This window comes from Carcharhinus amblyrhynchos, unplaced genomic scaffold (assembly GCF_965287045.1).
Source record: "Carcharhinus amblyrhynchos unplaced genomic scaffold, sCarAmb.v2.hapA chromosome_222, whole genome shotgun sequence".
NCBI classification, from domain to species: Eukaryota; Metazoa; Chordata; class Chondrichthyes; order Carcharhiniformes; family Carcharhinidae; genus Carcharhinus; species Carcharhinus amblyrhynchos.
In genome coordinates this window covers 14,538-30,769 of record NW_027649962.1, presented here as the reverse complement: position 1 = coordinate 30,769, position 16,232 = coordinate 14,538, and the positions used below count along the sequence as shown (strand labels likewise).

Here is a 16,232-nt window from a genome sequence, read left to right as displayed (position 1 = left end):
GCCAGATCCCCATTAGGTCCTGAACTCTTGGCACTGCTCAATACCCAGTAGACAGTGCCAAGGTGTCCTGGACATTAGGACTCTGCCCCTTTGGCAGTGCCAGGGGCCCAGGCTGGCAATGCCCAGGGTACCCCAGCCACCTCCACCCTCCTAGGGGCTTTGATGTCATCCCCTTCACTCCAGTGGGGTCTGTTTGCCAGCTCCCTACAAAATCCCGTTGGAGTGAACAACTCCTGACGTGAGGTGGTGACAGGGCGAGAGGCTAACGGGCCTGGAAATTTCAGTGCTGGGCTTGCTAGTGACTTTTAAGCAGATTCAAATGCACATTGTAATAATTTATACAGCTCCGCACTGATCTCTGGCACAGAGCTGACGGTGCCCCCTCTCGTGTCAGTATATCTTTATCTAGGAAGGAAACCAAATCTATACACAGTACTCCAGGTGTGAACCTACCAGCACCTGGTGCAGCTGCAACATAGACTCCCTGTTTTTAAACTCCATCCGTCTATCAATGAAGGACAAAATTACATTTGAGTTCTTGCACAGTGACACCCAGGTCCCTCTGCACAGCAGCATGCTGCAATTTTTTACCATTTAAATAATAATCCATTTTACTGTTATTCCTACCAAAATGGGTGACGTCACATTTATCAATATTGTACTCCATTTGCCAGAGCCTCGCCCACTCACTTACACTATCTATATTACATTGTAGACTTTCATCAGCCTCTGCACACTTTTCTCTGCTACTTACCCTAGTGTCATCTGCCAATTTTGACATACACGCTACATTTGGTCTCCAACTCAAAATCATCAATGTAAATCATAAACAATTGCAGTCTCAACCCTGAGGCACACTAGTCATTGATCGCCAACCAGAAAAAAACACCCATTTACCCCCAATCTTTTCTTTCTGTTAGTTAGAACATCCAGACACACAGGAACTCTGTACTGAGATTCACACAGTACCGGGTTTCGACCGGGTGTGTACAAGACTTCAGAATTAATAGCAATTAACAGCTGGATTAAGTGAAAAGATGCATTAGTCACATAATTTTGGGAAAAAAATGAGAGATGATATGAATTGTAATTTGAAACTATGTATGGTTGAGTATTAATGATAAAACCGAATCATGCTCTACCCAATTTCCACAGTCTTTAATTTTCACTATCCCAGATTTTCACAATCTCTTAAAAAATCATTCAGATTCTCAGAAGTGAAATGGTTTATAATCTCCATTTCCTCTCTTACCTTTCAGGTTACTGGGTAATTCAGATAAACCACGTGCGATGTCCATATAATCAAACGAATCAGCACCTGTTTAAATAAATGATCTTCCATGAAAACAGCTCTGTGTAATATTACAGTGATATCGGCAGTGTTTAAATGGGAAATTGAATTCACTGTGATTTTACCGTACCAAGTTCCTGTATTTCTTTCAGTATTTTATCCAGCTTTGGGACTCCGTGACGCATTCTCACAAAGGATTCCCACATCACCCTTCGAGCCCGAGATCCTTTTCCCATCACCAGACTGAGGAGAAGTTTGGAACTGTCCGCCCGGTTTCCCTTATCCACGAGATCAGTGACTTTCTATGATGAATAATAATGAAGAATAATGAGACACAGAGTGAAAGATAAACACTGAGAATGAGAAGGAAAGGATCTGCTCAGTGATGGGATTTCCCAGTTGTTTTCAGCTCAGAAATCAGTCACTGGGCCGAGGACTGATCCATAATAAACACGGACTGAAAATTCTCCTGAAATTTCCTTCCAATCATTAACAATAAACAAATGTGAATCAACTAAACTAGAAATCATGTGATTAGTTGTCTGTCCTTCAGTGTCCAACGCGATGGGACGGCACATTGACACAGTGGTTAGCACTGCTGCTTCACAGCTCCAGGGACCTGTATTCGATTCCTGGCTTAGGTCACTGTCTGTGTGGAGTTTGCACATTCTCCTCATGTCTGTGTGGGTTTCCTCCAGATGCTCCGGTTTCCTCCCACAGTCTAAAGATGTGCAGGTTAGCTTGTTTGTGCATCTGTTCTCCTGTAATGGAGACTAGCTAAGGATGTATCAAATGCCCATTATGGCTATCCATTATGATGTCCAGCAGTGCTAGGGAAATTACTGGACAGGAATCTTCAAAACAGGATTTATTCCCACTTGGAAATAAGTGGACGTACTTGTGAAGGGGAGGCCGTGTCTCACTAACTAGATCGAGTTTTTTGAGGAAGTGACGAAGATGATTGATGAGGGTAGGGCATGTTGTCTCTATGGGCTTCAGTAAGGCCTTTGACAAGGTCCCTCATGGCAGACTGGTGCAGAAGGTGAAGATGCATGGGATCAGAGGTGAGCTGGCAAGGTGGATACAAAACTGGCTCAGTCAAAGACAGAGGATTAGCAGTGGGAGGGTACCTTTCTGAAAGGAGGGCTGTGACAACTGGCGGTAGTCAGAGATCAGTGCTGGGAACTTTGCCATATATATATATATATAAAAATGATTTGGGGGAAAATGTAACTGGTTTGATTAGTAAGTTTGCTGACGAGACAAAGGTTGATGGATTTGTGGATAGCGATGAGGAACATCAGAGAATACAGCAGGATATAGATCAGTTGGAGACTTGGGCGGAGAGGTGGCGGATGGGGTTTAAATTGGACAAGTGTGAGGTAATGCGTTTTTGATGTCTAATACAGAAAGGAAATACACAGTAAATGGCAGAACCCTTCGGAGTATTGATAGGCAAAGGGATCTGAGTGCACAGTTACACAGGTCACTGAAAGTGGCAATGCAGATGGAGAAGGTAATCAAGGCAGCATACAGCATGCTGGCCTTCATCGCCTGGGGCACTGAGTCTAAAAATTGGCAAGTCATGTTATAGAACCTTAGTTGGAATATTGTGTTAAATTCTGGTCGCCACACTACCAGAAGGATATGGAGGTTTTGGAGAGGGTTCAGAATAGATTTACCAGGATGTTCCCTGGTGTGAAGGACATTAGCTATGAGGAAAGGTTGGAGAAACTTTCTTCTCACTGGAGTGATGATCTGATAGAAGTTTACAAGATTATGAGGAGCATGAACTGAGTGGATCATCAGAAGCTTCTTTTCCCCAGGGTGAAGAGTCAGTTACTAGGGGGCACAGGTTTACGGTGCGAGGGGCAAGGTTTAAAGGAGATGTACAAGGCAAGTTTTTTAACAGAGGGTGGTGGGTACCTGGAACTCACTGCCGGGGAAGGTAGTGGAAGCAGATACGATGGTGACTTTAAGGGACATCTTGACAAATACATGAATAGGATGGGAACGGAGGGATATGGTTCCCTGGAACCATAGACGGATTTAGTTAAGTCGGGCAGCATGGTCGGTGCAGGCTCGGAGGGTCGAAAGGCCTGTTCCTGTTTTTGTTCTTTGGGGTTAGCCATTTCCCAGTAATTCTATAATGATGAGGGCAGCCTTTGTTGTGGTGATGTGATTCCCTTGTATATCTCTGACTCTGGAAGAAGGAATAGCAGCATGGTACGGTCAGGTATTGGCCATGGTTTCTTCACTAGGCAGCACACGTTTTACCGATTCCTGTAATTTCACCTTGGCTGTGCCCTTTGGCAGTACTTGTAATAATTTATTGTCTGGCATCCACAACTCTCTGGCATATGTTCCCCAACACTCTTAGGGTCATCACTGCTTTCGTTGATGGTCTTTTAAAGTTCCGATCTCACAAAGGGTCCTTTAACACCTGGTTTACACAAACCCTCTCTATTAAAGACTGTTTACACAATGACACTCTCCCCAGTTGGATGACTTTGCTGCCTGATGCCCCTTGTAGTTCCTGAGCACCTCGTCTGCTTTATTCTCACATTAGGTTATTGGAATTATTTGTTGTAAATCCAGACTGAGTTATACCAACAGCTTCTTTTGGTCTAGTTAGATTATTGATGCTGCAGACCAATCTATATCACGACAATTCATCTCCAGGCAGCAAGATCTCACAAATGTTCTGCTAATTTTCATCATCCAGACAGGAATTGGGTGACAGGTTCCCGACAGATTTCTCAGCCACGTTGAAGTGGTATCTCTGGAGTATAACAGAGGGATTCGGGTCATGGAGGTTTTTCCCTCCGTCTACTAGTTCATCAATCGTTTAAGTCAGGAACATGCAGCAAGGTCAAACTTTTTAAATCATACTGAATGTCAGGGCCTCGCATGCTCTCAACAATATTACATTTGTTTTTCATCTCCTTCAATGTTGCTGACATGAAATTAGTAATGCATGCTCTCTGTACACTCTTATCATAGGGCTCAGGTTTCCCAAAAACAAACATATTTCCTTCTCATTACTGAAGCTACTTGACGAATGGCAGTCGTCCACAGAGGCGAGTCCTCATCACCAATGCAGAAAGCCTCCAAATCCACTTCCCCATCACCAGAAACCATTTATTGAAAATCAAAAGGAAGAACAGCAATCACAACTTACAGCAAGTCTGTATCCCAGAACCAGCAGTCCGGTTAAAGATACTGCTCAAGCAGAAAGTTTGTACTTTAAAAAGCCAGCAGGAGATTTAATGACCATCTCCCATGTCCTTTATGGCCATCATAACACTCATCTACACAACTCATTGAGCCAGGGTTAGGCCTCTGGTTTGATTATAATGGTGGAGTGATGGATGTGTGATGTTATTATTGAATAGATTGAGGTGATAAGCAATGCTGCACCTGATAAATCTATTACATTTCACAGGGACATAGCATCACACAACACCACACCCACTCCTCAATTTGAAGAAGGTTCTTCATCTCCAACACAGACAGTACACTGAGTCTTACCAACACTGTCATAAACAAGTGAATCGCCACAAGTTCAGCCTGGATAGTTCAGTCAGTAATCGTGCTGCCAAGACACCCTTGATTGGAGAAATTAAGCTGTTTTGCCTCTTTTTCTAGACCATTTCAGAGGGCAGTGAGTAGTCAAACACATTTGTGGATCCACAAACAGGCCAGCTTGAGTCAGGACAGCAGGTTTCCTCAGCTAAAATCACAGGTAAGATGCCTGAAGATTGAAGGGTGGCAAATGCTGTGCCTTTGTTTAAGGGCCGAAGAGAAAAGTCTGGAAACTAGAGGCCGGTGAACCTCACATCTGTCATCGGGAAGTTGTTTGAAGATATTTTGAAAGACAGATTCTACAGACATTTAGAGACGCAATGACTGATAGAGGACAGGCAGCATGGTTTTGTGAATGGAAAATCATGTCTCTCAAATTTGATTGAGTTTTTTGAAGGGGTAACCAAGAAGGTAGATGAGGGAAGTGCAGTTGATGTTGTCTACATGGACTTTAGTAAGGTCTTTGACAAGGTACTGCATGGTAGGTTGCTGCATAAGGTTAAATCTAACGGGATCCACGGTGAGGTATCTAAATGGATCCAAAATTGGCTTGATGACAGAAGACAGAGGTTGTTTTTCAAACTGGAAGGCTGCGACGAGTGGTGTGCCTCAGGGATCAGTGCTGGGTGTACTGTTATGTGTCATTCATATTAATGATTTGGATGAGAATTTAGTCAGCATGGTTCGTAAGTTTGCAGATGACATCAAGATTGGTGGCATGGCAGACAGTGAAGACAGTTATCTAGCATTGTAACAGCCAGTGGGCTGACAAATGGCAGATGGAGTTTAATTTAGATAAATGCAAGGTGATGCATTTTGGTAGATTGAACCAGGACAGGACTTACTCAGTTAATGATAGGCCATCGGGGAGAGTTACAGAACAAAGAGATCTAGAGGCACAAGCTCATAGCTCCTTGAAAGTGGACAGAGTGGTGAAGAAGGCATTCGGCATGCTTGGTTTCAATAGTCAGAACATTGAATACAGGAGTTGGGATGTCTTCAAGTTGTACAAGACATTGATAAGGCCACACTTGGAATAACGTATCCAGTTCTAGTCACCCTATTATAGGAAGTATATTATTAAACTAGAAAGAGTGCAGAAAATATTTACTAGGACGCTACTTGGACTTGATGGATCGAGTTGTAAGGAGCGGCTGGATAGACTGGGAGTTTTTTCCTCTGGAGCATAGAAGGCTGAGAGGTGATCTTATAGAGGTCTATAAAATAATGAGGGGCACAGATCAGTGAGATAGTCAACATCATTTCCAAAAGGTAGAGGAGATTAAACTAGAGCGCACAGTTTAAGGTGAGAGGGGAGAGATACAAAGGGGTCCAGAGGATGGTGTGTGTCTGGAACAAGCTTCCAGAGGCAGTAGTAGAGGTGGATACAACTTTGTATTTTAAAAGTCATTGGGAGTTACATGAGATGGGTATGGAGGGATATGGGACAAACAGGGGCAATTGGAACTAGCTTTGGGGTTAAAAGTGGGGCAGCATGGATAAGCTGGGCCGAAGGGACTGTTTACATGCTGAAAATCTCTATGACTTTAGAAAGGGCCTTTGACGAAAATCGAATATTAATGTCAAAGCATGTTCCATGGTGTTTTAAAGCTCTGATCTCACAAGGGCTCCTTTAACACTGGTTTACACAAGCACCTGAGTGGATTTCTGGATTTTGAGACCAGATCTCCAGTTTGTGTATCCAGTAATCTCCCAATAAGCTGCGGAGCGAGTGCAGCCGAGCTCCTGTCCCCGGGCGGGGCGAGTGCAGCCGAGCTCCTGTCCCCGGGGGGGGGCGAGTGCAGCCGAGCTCCTGTCCCCGGGGGGGGGCGAGTGCAGCCGAGCTCCTGTCCCCGGGGGGGGCGAGTGCAGCCGAGCTCCTGTCCCTGGGGGGGGGTGAGTCCAGCCGAGCTCCTGTCCCCGGGGGGGGCGAGTGCAGCCGAGCTCCTGTCCCCGGGGCGAGTGCAGCCGAGCCCCTGTCCCCGGGGGGGGCAAGTGCAGCCGAGCTCCTGTCCCCGGGGGGGGCGAGTCCAGCCGAGGTCCTGTCCCCGGGGGGGGTGAGTGCAGCCGAGCTCCTGTCCCCGGGGGGGGCGGGGTGAGTGCAGCCGAGCTCCTGTCCCCGGGGGGGGCAAGTGCAGCCGAGCTCCTGTCCCCGGGCGGGGCGAGTGCAGCCGAGCTCCTGTCCCCGGGGGGGGCGAGTGCAGCCGAGCTCCTGTCCCCGGGGGGGGTGAGTGCAGCCGAGCTCCTGTCCCCGGGGGGGGGCGCGAGTGCAGCCGAGCTCCTGTCCCCGGGGGGGGGGCGAGTGCAGCCGAGCTCCTGTCCCCGGGGGGGGTGAGTCCAGCCGAGCTCCTGTCCCCGGGCGGGGCGAGTGCAGCCGAGCTCCTGTCCCCGGGGGGGGGCGAGTGCAGCCGAGCTCCTGTCCCCGGGGGGGGCGAGTGCAGCCGAGCTCCTGTCCCCGGGGGGGGCGAGTGCAGCCGAGCTCCTGTCCCCGGGGGGGGTACCTGGGTCTGGTGTAGACTTACAGACAGGAATATTATTCGTCAATAACTCCATTATCAGTGCAGTTTGTGATTCCTTGTATACTCGAAGATTATCTGGACAGAACCTGTTCTTTTACCATCAGGATCAATATATCCTGAAAGTCCTGCACTGATTGAAATAATTCATTCTGTGTCCCCCCCACTTACCCCATGTTCTTGTCCAGTGAATATCCTCTCGTATGTTAACGAGAAGCTGATTCCATCCACTCCTCCTTCCATCGCCTGCTCTAGTCTGTCCCGGTAGAATTTTGTCAATTTGAACAGTTGATATTCATCACAGTTTGTCAGGAACTCAGGGATTGTGGGGTTTGGATCTGTGAACACAAATGGAGAAAATTAAACTTGTCAATGAGTTTCTATCCATGTTGTTACTCTTCACTTTACAAGAAGCAACTGAAACCCCCTGTGAACCGTATTATCAAACACCTTCTGGGAACACAGAAACATTCAGTGAAAGTATATCTGACCTTATCCCTGTAACAAACTTAGCCCCAAATCCATAAAGATCCATTGTTAAAAGAGGCTATCAATTCCAAATATAAAACCAACATTTTTGTTTAATTATTCACTGGATGTGGGGGTTGCTGGTAAGGTCTGAATTTGTTTTCTTTCCTGAACTGCCATTGGAGGGAAACTTGCAGTTAGTGGCCTTCCCATATATCTGCTGCCCTTGTCCCTCAAGGGTGACAGAGATCATGGATTGGGAAATGTTGAAGGAGCTTTGGTGGGTTGCCGCAGTTCCTCCTGTGAATGATACATATTACTGTCACTGTGCATATATTGGATATATTGCACTGGAAAGGAATGGTTCGATCAAGCAGACACAGCACGGATTCATGAAGGGGAAGTCGTGTTTGACGAATTTACTGGATTTTTTTATGAAGATGTGACTAGTGCTGTAGACAGAGGGGAACAGGTGGATGTGGTGTTTTTAGATTTCCAGAAGACATTTGATAAGGTGCCTCACAAAAGGTTGCTGCAGAAGATTAAGGTGCACGGAGTTGGGGGTAAGGTATTAGCATGGATTGAGGATTCGTTGTCTAATAGGAAGCAGAGAGTTGGAATAAATGGGTGCTTTCTCTGATTGGCAGTTGGTGACTAGTGGAGTGCCACAGGGATTGGTGCTGGGACCTCAACTATTTACCATGTACATAGGCGATCTGGAGGAGGGGACTGAGTGTCGGGTAATAAAGTTTGCTGAAGACACAAAGATGAGTGGAAAAGCAAATTGTGTGGAGGACACAGAGTCTGCAGAGAGATTTGGATAGGCTAAGTGAGTGGGCGAGGGCCTGGCAGATGGAGTATAATGTTGCCAAGTGTGAGGTTATCCACTTTGGAAGAAATAGTATTAAAATGGATTATTATTTAAATGGTGAAAAATTACAACATGTTAGTGTGCAGAGGGACCTGGGGGTTTGTGCATGAATCGTAAAAACCCAGTCTGCAGGTGCAGCAGGTGATCAAGAAGGCGAATGGGATGCTGGCCTTTATAGCGAGGGGGATTGAATATAAAAGCAGGGAGGTCTTGCTGCAACTGTACAGGGTACTGGTGAAGCCGCAGCTGGAGTACTGTATGCAGTGTTAGAACATAGAACATAGAACATAGAACATTACAGCGCAGAACAGGCCCTTCGGCCCACGATGTTGCGCCGACCAGTTACAAAAACAATGACCCACTAGCCTATACCAATCCCTTTTCGTCCATAAACCTATCCAGAGATCTCTTAAACGCCCCCAAACTAGACGCATCTACAACTGCAGCAGGCAGGGCATTCCAATCCCTCACCACCCGCTGGGTAAAGAACCTACCCCTGACATCCGTCCTGTAGCTACCCCCCCTTAATTTAAAGTCATGCCCCCTCGTGCTAGCTTTCTCCATCCGAGGAAAAAGGCTATCACTATCCACCCTATCTAAACCCCTAATCATCTTATATGTTTCAATAAGATCCCCTCTTAGCCGCCTTCTTCCCAACGAAAACAACCCTAGATCCCTCAGTCTCTCCTCATAGGACCTCCCCACCATACCAGGCAACATCCTAGTAAACCTCCTCTGCACCCTCTCCAACGCCTCCACATCCTTCTTGTAATGCGGGGACCAGAACTGCACACAGTACTCCAAGTGCGGCCGCACTAGAGTAGTGTACAGTTGCAACATTACACTGCGACTCCTAAATTCAATCCCCCTACCAATAAACGCCAAGACACCGTACGCCTTCTTGACAACCTTATCTACTTGATTCCCAACTTTCAGGGATCTATGTACACACACACCTAGATCCCTTTATTGTGTTGGTCCCTTTATTTGCAAAAGGATATTTTGGCCTTGGAGGGAGTACAGAGAAGGTTCACCAGGTTGATACCGGAAATGAGGGGTTCGCTTCTGAGGAGAGATAGAGTAGATTGGGCCTGTACTCGTTGGCGTTTAGAAAGCTGAGGGGTGATCTATAGAGACATATAAGAATATGAAGGGGCTAGATAGGATAGAGGTAGAGAGATACTTTCCACTTAAAAAGGAAACCGGAACAAGAGGGCACAGCCTCAAAATAAGGAGGGGGGGGGGTGTTCAGTTTAGAACAGAGTTGAGGAGGAACTTTTTCTCTCAAAGGGTGGTGAATCTCTGGAATTCTCTGCCCATTGAAGTGGTGGAGGCTGCCTCATTGAATATATTTAAGTCACGGGTAGATAGGTTTCTGATAGACAAGGGTTATGGGGAGAAAGCGGGAATGTGGAACTGATCCACTTCAGATCAGCCATGATCTTATTGAATGGCGGGGCAGGCTCGAAGGGCTAGATGGCCTACTCCTGCTCCTATTTCTTATGTTCTTATGCATTGGTGGCTAAGGGAGTGAGGTGCTGTACAATTGAGCTATCTGTCCCTATACAACAGGAACAAGACTGTATCCAGGCATGGACAGATAAGTGGCAGGTAACACTAACACCAGACAACTGCCACACAACGAGCACTGCCAACAGAGACTCTAATCATCTCCCCATGGCATTCAACAGAATTACCATCACTGAATCTTCCACTGACCATATTCCCTGGGTTACCATTGAGACAAAACTGAACTTGACAAGCAATATAAATTCTGTGGCTATAAGGACAGGTAAGAGGCTGGGAATTCTGCAGCAGATATTTCTCATTTCCCAATTTCCCAAAGCCTGTTCACTATTTAAAATGCACAACCAGTAAAGTGATGGAATATTCATCTCTTGCCCAGAAGAAACCAGCTCCATTCACATGCAATAAGCTCAACATTATTCACGACAAAACAACATGCTTGATTGGCAAACTATTGCAACTTCCAAGCCCATGACCTTTACCCCCAGCAGGGTGGCATATGTATGGGAACATGACCACATGAAAGTTCCTGACTTGGACTGATATCCCACTTCTTTCAAAATCCCAGGACACCCTTCCTAATATACTGTGGGTCTACCTGCACCACATGGACTGCAAAGGTTCAAGTCAGCAGCAGCTCATCACCACCTTTCAAGGGAAGATAAGATGGGTAATAAATACTGGCTTCACCAACAAGGCTCAAACCTCTATAATGAATCTGAGAAAAATGCCTCACCGACTTTGTTTAAAACACTGGAATGAACCTCATCTCTGATTCATCATTAGATTCCTGGCTATGTCTGGCATGTTATTCCCTAATTCACTGTAAATTCTGATGCAAATTTGACATTTGACATATCCCCATTTCCATATTTTCACCGACAATATCACTATTATCAGTTTTCACAGGGTCTACATTATTACTGACCACCGTCTGTTCCCAAATGTAACCAAAAAAAGTGTTGATTTAATACCACTGCAAGTTTCATTTCACACTCTCGAAATATGTTTGTTTCACTCATTGCTGTTCTTTCCAGGTAACAGTATCTATATTAATTTTGTATTGTGTAAAAGGGGTGTAAGGGATACAGAACTACACCAGAGTAAGACGGTGACCGAGATCAGCAAATTAGCTTCAAGTGGGACTTCAGTGCATGGGAGAGAGGTGTGGTATACATAGGAATTATTCTAAGTTAATTAAATGAGCAATCAATTTAAGTAAATAACATAAGTAGCAAAGGCACCACTGGTGCTATGTTGCAGCTGTGGAAATGTGGGAGCTTTTGAATTACAAGGCGATTTGCTGATGTATTTGTCAGGAAAAGTATAAGCATCTGGAGGAAATTCGTATCAGGATTACTGATCTGGAAGCTGAACTGAAGACACTGTGTAATATCAGGCAGGGAGAGAAATAGCCGGACACTTTGTTCCAAAAGAATTTAGTGAGGGGGAATGACACTGTTCACTGCAGTAAACAGCAAGAGTGTAAAAAATGTTGCCTGACAAGAACCAGGTTGAGGCTGAAGAATGGGTCTAAGACTTGTGTTGTCCACTGAAATAAACAGGTAGCAGGTAAAAATGGTGAAAGTTGATAGTAGGAGTTTTTACAAATATTCAAACAGGAAGAGAGTCAGTACAGTTGGTGCTGGCCCTGTGGAGAGTGACAATGGGGAGACACTAGCAGATAATAATGAACTGGCGGATGAAATGAAAACACAATTTGCTGCTGTCTACACTCTAGAGGATACAGAAACATTCAGTAATATCTGTAGGACAGTGATTAGGAAAGAAATTTGATGAAATTGCAATCACGAGAAGGATGGTACTGAGCAAACTGCTAGAGCTGAGGCTGACAGATCTCCAGATTGAGATGGCATTCATCCTTGGATCACAAAGAGATGGGTAATGAGGTACTGGATACATTGGTGTTAATTTTCGAAAATTCCCTAGTTTGTGAAACGGTTCCATCAGGCTGAAAACCTGATAAATTTAACCCGTGTATTCAATAGGGATGGAGGTTAAAAAAGGATACTCTAGGCCAGTTACTTTGAGTTCTGTCACAGATAAAGCACTCAAATTGATCATTAAGAAGATTGTGCCTGGACACAGAGAAACTCAAGGAAATCTGGGAGAGTCAGCATGGAAAGGGAAATCGTGCTTAATTAATTCATTGGTCTTCTTTGAAAGTAGCCACACCCCCACTTCCTGCCTTCAAACAAACCACTGTCCTCAGCAAACTACCCAGCCTTCAGGAGAACAGTGACCACAATACCACACAACCCTGCCACAGCAACCTCTGCAAGACATGCCGGATCACTGACACGGATACCATCATCACACGTGAGAATACCATCCACCAGATACACGGTACATACTCCTGTAACTCGGCCAACATTGTCTACCTGATACGCTGCAGGAAAGGATGTCCCGAGGCATGGTACACTGGGGAGACCATGCAGACGCTACAATAAAGGATGAATAAACATCTCTCAACAATCACCAGGCGAGACTGTTCTCTTCCTGTTGGTGAACACTTCAGCAGTCACGGGCATTCAGTCTCTGATCTTCGGATAAGTGTTCTCCAAGGTGGCCTTCATGACACACAACAACGCAGAGTCACTGGGCAGAGACTGATAGCCAAGTTCCACACACGAGAATGGCCTCAACCAGGATACTGGGTCCATGTCGCACTCTCTGTAACCCCATGACTTGCCTGGACTTGCAAAATCTCACTAACTGTCCTGGCTGGAGACAATACACATCTCTTTAATCCGTGCTTAACCCTCTCTCCACTCACACTGTCTGTACCTTTGAGACTTGACTGCCTGTGGGGACTCACATTCCAGCCATTATTTTGTAAATTGATTTTGTGTCTTTAGATGCCCTGTTTGTGAACTGAAATCCCAGTTGCCTGATGAAGGAGCGGTGCTCTGAAAGTTAGTGGATTTTGCTACCAAATAAATCTGTTGGACTTTAACCTGGTGTTGTGAGACTTCTTACTGTTCTATGAAGGATAAAGAGGAGTCTGTAGACATGCTGCACGTGGATTCCAGGGGCAAGTTTTGTGGAAAATGAAAGATGACAGTGCAGGGATTAACATAATAGTATTGATTGAAGATTGGCTGGCTGGTAGAAAACAGTAATTATGAATGGGTGCTTTATCTGATTGGCAGGCTGGGACAAGTGGAATGCTGCAAGTGTCTATGATGTGACATCAACTTGTTATTTTTTTTTAAATGAATGAAATAGTTGAGAGAAGCAATGGCACCAAGGTTAAATTTACAGATGATACAAACATCGGTAGAAAAAGTTCTTGTGAAGGGGATACAAGGAGGTTGTGCATGGGTGAGTAAAACTGACAGATGGAGTATTCTGTGGGAGAATGTGAATCTGTTTGCTTTGGCAGGGAGAATAAAATAAGCAGAATTACAAAACAGGAAAATGGCTGCAGAATCCTGATGCATTTGGATTTGGGTGTTCTAGTGCATGAGTCAGAAAATAATAATTTCCAGGTACAGCAAGTAATTAAGAAGGTTAATGGAATATCGTCCTTTATTTTGAGGGGACTTGAAGATAAAAGGATATTACGCTTCAGTTTTACAGGGAATTGGGAAGACCACATCTCAAACGGCTGATGAAAAGCAGATGGAGTTTAATTTAGATAAATGCGAGTTGATGCATTTTGATAGACTGAACCAGGGCAGGACTTACTCAGTTAATGGTGGGGTGTTAGTGAGTTACAGAACAAAGAGATCTTGGGGAACAGGCTCACAGCTCCTCAGAAGTGAAGTCACAGAGTGGTGAAGAAGACATGCCTCATGTTTGGTTTCATTGGTCAGAACACTGAATACAGGAGTTGGGACGTGTTGTTGAAGTTGTACAAGACATTGTTGAGGCCACACTTGGAATACTGTGTACAGTTCTGGTCACTCTATTCTAGAAATGACAGTGTTAAACAAGAAAGGGTGCAGAAAAGATTTACTAGGATGCTCCTGGGACTTGATGGTTTGAGTTATAAGGAGAGGCTGGATAAGCTGGGACTTTTTCCCCTGGAGTGTAGGAGGCTGAGGGGACATATTACACAGAGTGTAAATTAATGAGAGGCATAAGGAAGGTAGACAGTCAACAACATTTCCCAAATGTAGGGGGCGGGGGAGTCTAAAACTAGAGGGCATAGGGCTTAGGGTGAGAGGGGAGAGATACAAAACAGACCAGAGGGGCAGTATTTTCCAGAGGGGGTGGTGAGTGTCTGGAACAAGCTGCCAGAGGTGTTAATAGAGTCAGATACAATGTTGTCTTTTAAAAAGCATTTAGAAGTTACATGGGTAAGATGGGTATTGGAATATGGGCTAAACACAGGCAACTGGGACCAGCTTACTGGTTTAAAAAAAAGGCTGGCATGGAGAAGCTGGGCCGAAGGGCCTGTTTCCCTGCTGTAAACCTGGGACTAAATGACTTTATGAATATTGTGCCTAGTTAACGAGCTCATTATTTAACAATTCGTGTATTAGATTCTATTGAAAGGAAGTTAACTGGATTGATATCCCAGAAGAAGCGGGTTATCTTATGAGGAAACACGAGACAGACTGGGCTTGTTTCCTTCAGAGTCCAGAAAAGTGAGCAGTGACTTGATTGAAGCCTCTAAAATCCAGCATTGACACTGAGGACATGGAAAGGATGTTTCCCCTTGTGGGTACGTCCAGGACACTATTTAAAACAAAGTTGTCTTTTTAGGTCAGAGATGATGAGTTTCCCTCTTTCAGAGGCTGTTGATTTTGAAACACAAACAGATCAGTGATGATTCCATTGAACGGCAGAAGTGATGAAGGGGCCGAATGGCCTCCTTCTGCTCCTATTTCAGATGTTCGTATGAATTGTTTGTTCTCCCTTTTCCACTTATCTTTCCATTGTCCTTGATGGGTTCATGGTCCAGACACTGGGGCCCTTCCTTCTGAAACCGAGAATGAGAAACCCCACTCCTGTTCCAGCCTTGCAGTTTCACATTGACCCAGCCTCTTATTTCCCTCCTGACCTGACCCAGCACAGAATGATCCCGATATCACTAACTCATGCTTTGTTTTTCATTCCAGTGCTTCAGTTTTAACAGCTCCTCTATGAACATCTTTCCATCTGTGTCACTACTTCAAAACATGGATCTTTTTGGTCTTTCCTCCTTCTCAAAGACGATCCCACCAGTTCCAGGATATTCTTCCCTCTGGTACGAGGGGGTAACTTACCATGTGTGATGTGCCAGGGCTGTAGAAGAATCTGTCTATTCCCCTGACAACAGAATCTCCAGCCACTATCACTCCTATTTCTGTGGCCCACGTCTCTCACTGTTACTCAGGAACACTCTGCTCGAGTCACCCTTTGTCAACCTTACAATGTCCCAATTTGAATTTGAACTCAGCTGTTTGACAACAATTTGAAAACTGCCTCTGGGGACACAGAGGAGATTCACAAATCACACCCGGCCCCTGGGCTGAACTTTGGATAAACCTGCTCTAGATGGTGCCTCACTCCCACTTTTTACTCAGTCCCTGTCCTGTTCCCTCTTCCTGTGAGAGCAGCAGACAAGACAGAAATTATATCTGTATTTTTTGTGATCCTACCTGTGTCCAATCTCATTCTTTTTGGAGATGTTGAACATTCTCCCCTGTTTGAACCTTCAGCCATGATATTGACAGACGTTCCCTGATTCTGAGACTCTGTAATAAGGATAATATCAGGGTCAGGCTCAGGTGTAAATATGAAAATCAGAAGCAGAGCATTAAGATCTTCACTGTGATGTAAGATATATTTCAGAATATTACAATTACACATGTTACCGCGATATTAGTGGCAGCTGTTTCACAAAATACCAGTCACCCTCATCAGGTCCCCTGAAAAATCCACCCTTCACCCTTGCGATCCTCTGTCCCATTCCCAGTTTCCATTTCCCTCTCCAAAGTCACTGAACGTGTTGTTACCTCCC

The 16,232-nt window shown here is 45.1% G+C and overlaps 1 protein-coding gene across 1 annotated transcript in view; it reads right to left on the bottom strand.

Moving 5' to 3' along the window:
- Positions 1-15,962, bottom strand: part of LOC145338897 (NACHT, LRR and PYD domains-containing protein 3-like) — a 51,247-nt gene extending 35,285 nt beyond the window's left edge. The window contains exons 1-4 of the mRNA XM_080183293.1: positions 15,871-15,962; positions 7,564-7,730; positions 1,422-1,593; positions 1,253-1,318 (exon numbers count right to left, since the gene is read on the bottom strand). Coding sequence (XP_080039419.1) covers positions 1,253-1,318; positions 1,422-1,593; positions 7,564-7,730; positions 15,871-15,934 — 469 coding nt within the window. The 5' untranslated portion in view covers positions 15,935-15,962. The remainder of the gene's footprint in view (positions 1-1,252; positions 1,319-1,421; positions 1,594-7,563; positions 7,731-15,870) is intronic.
- Positions 15,963-16,232: the final 270 nt, after the last annotated feature.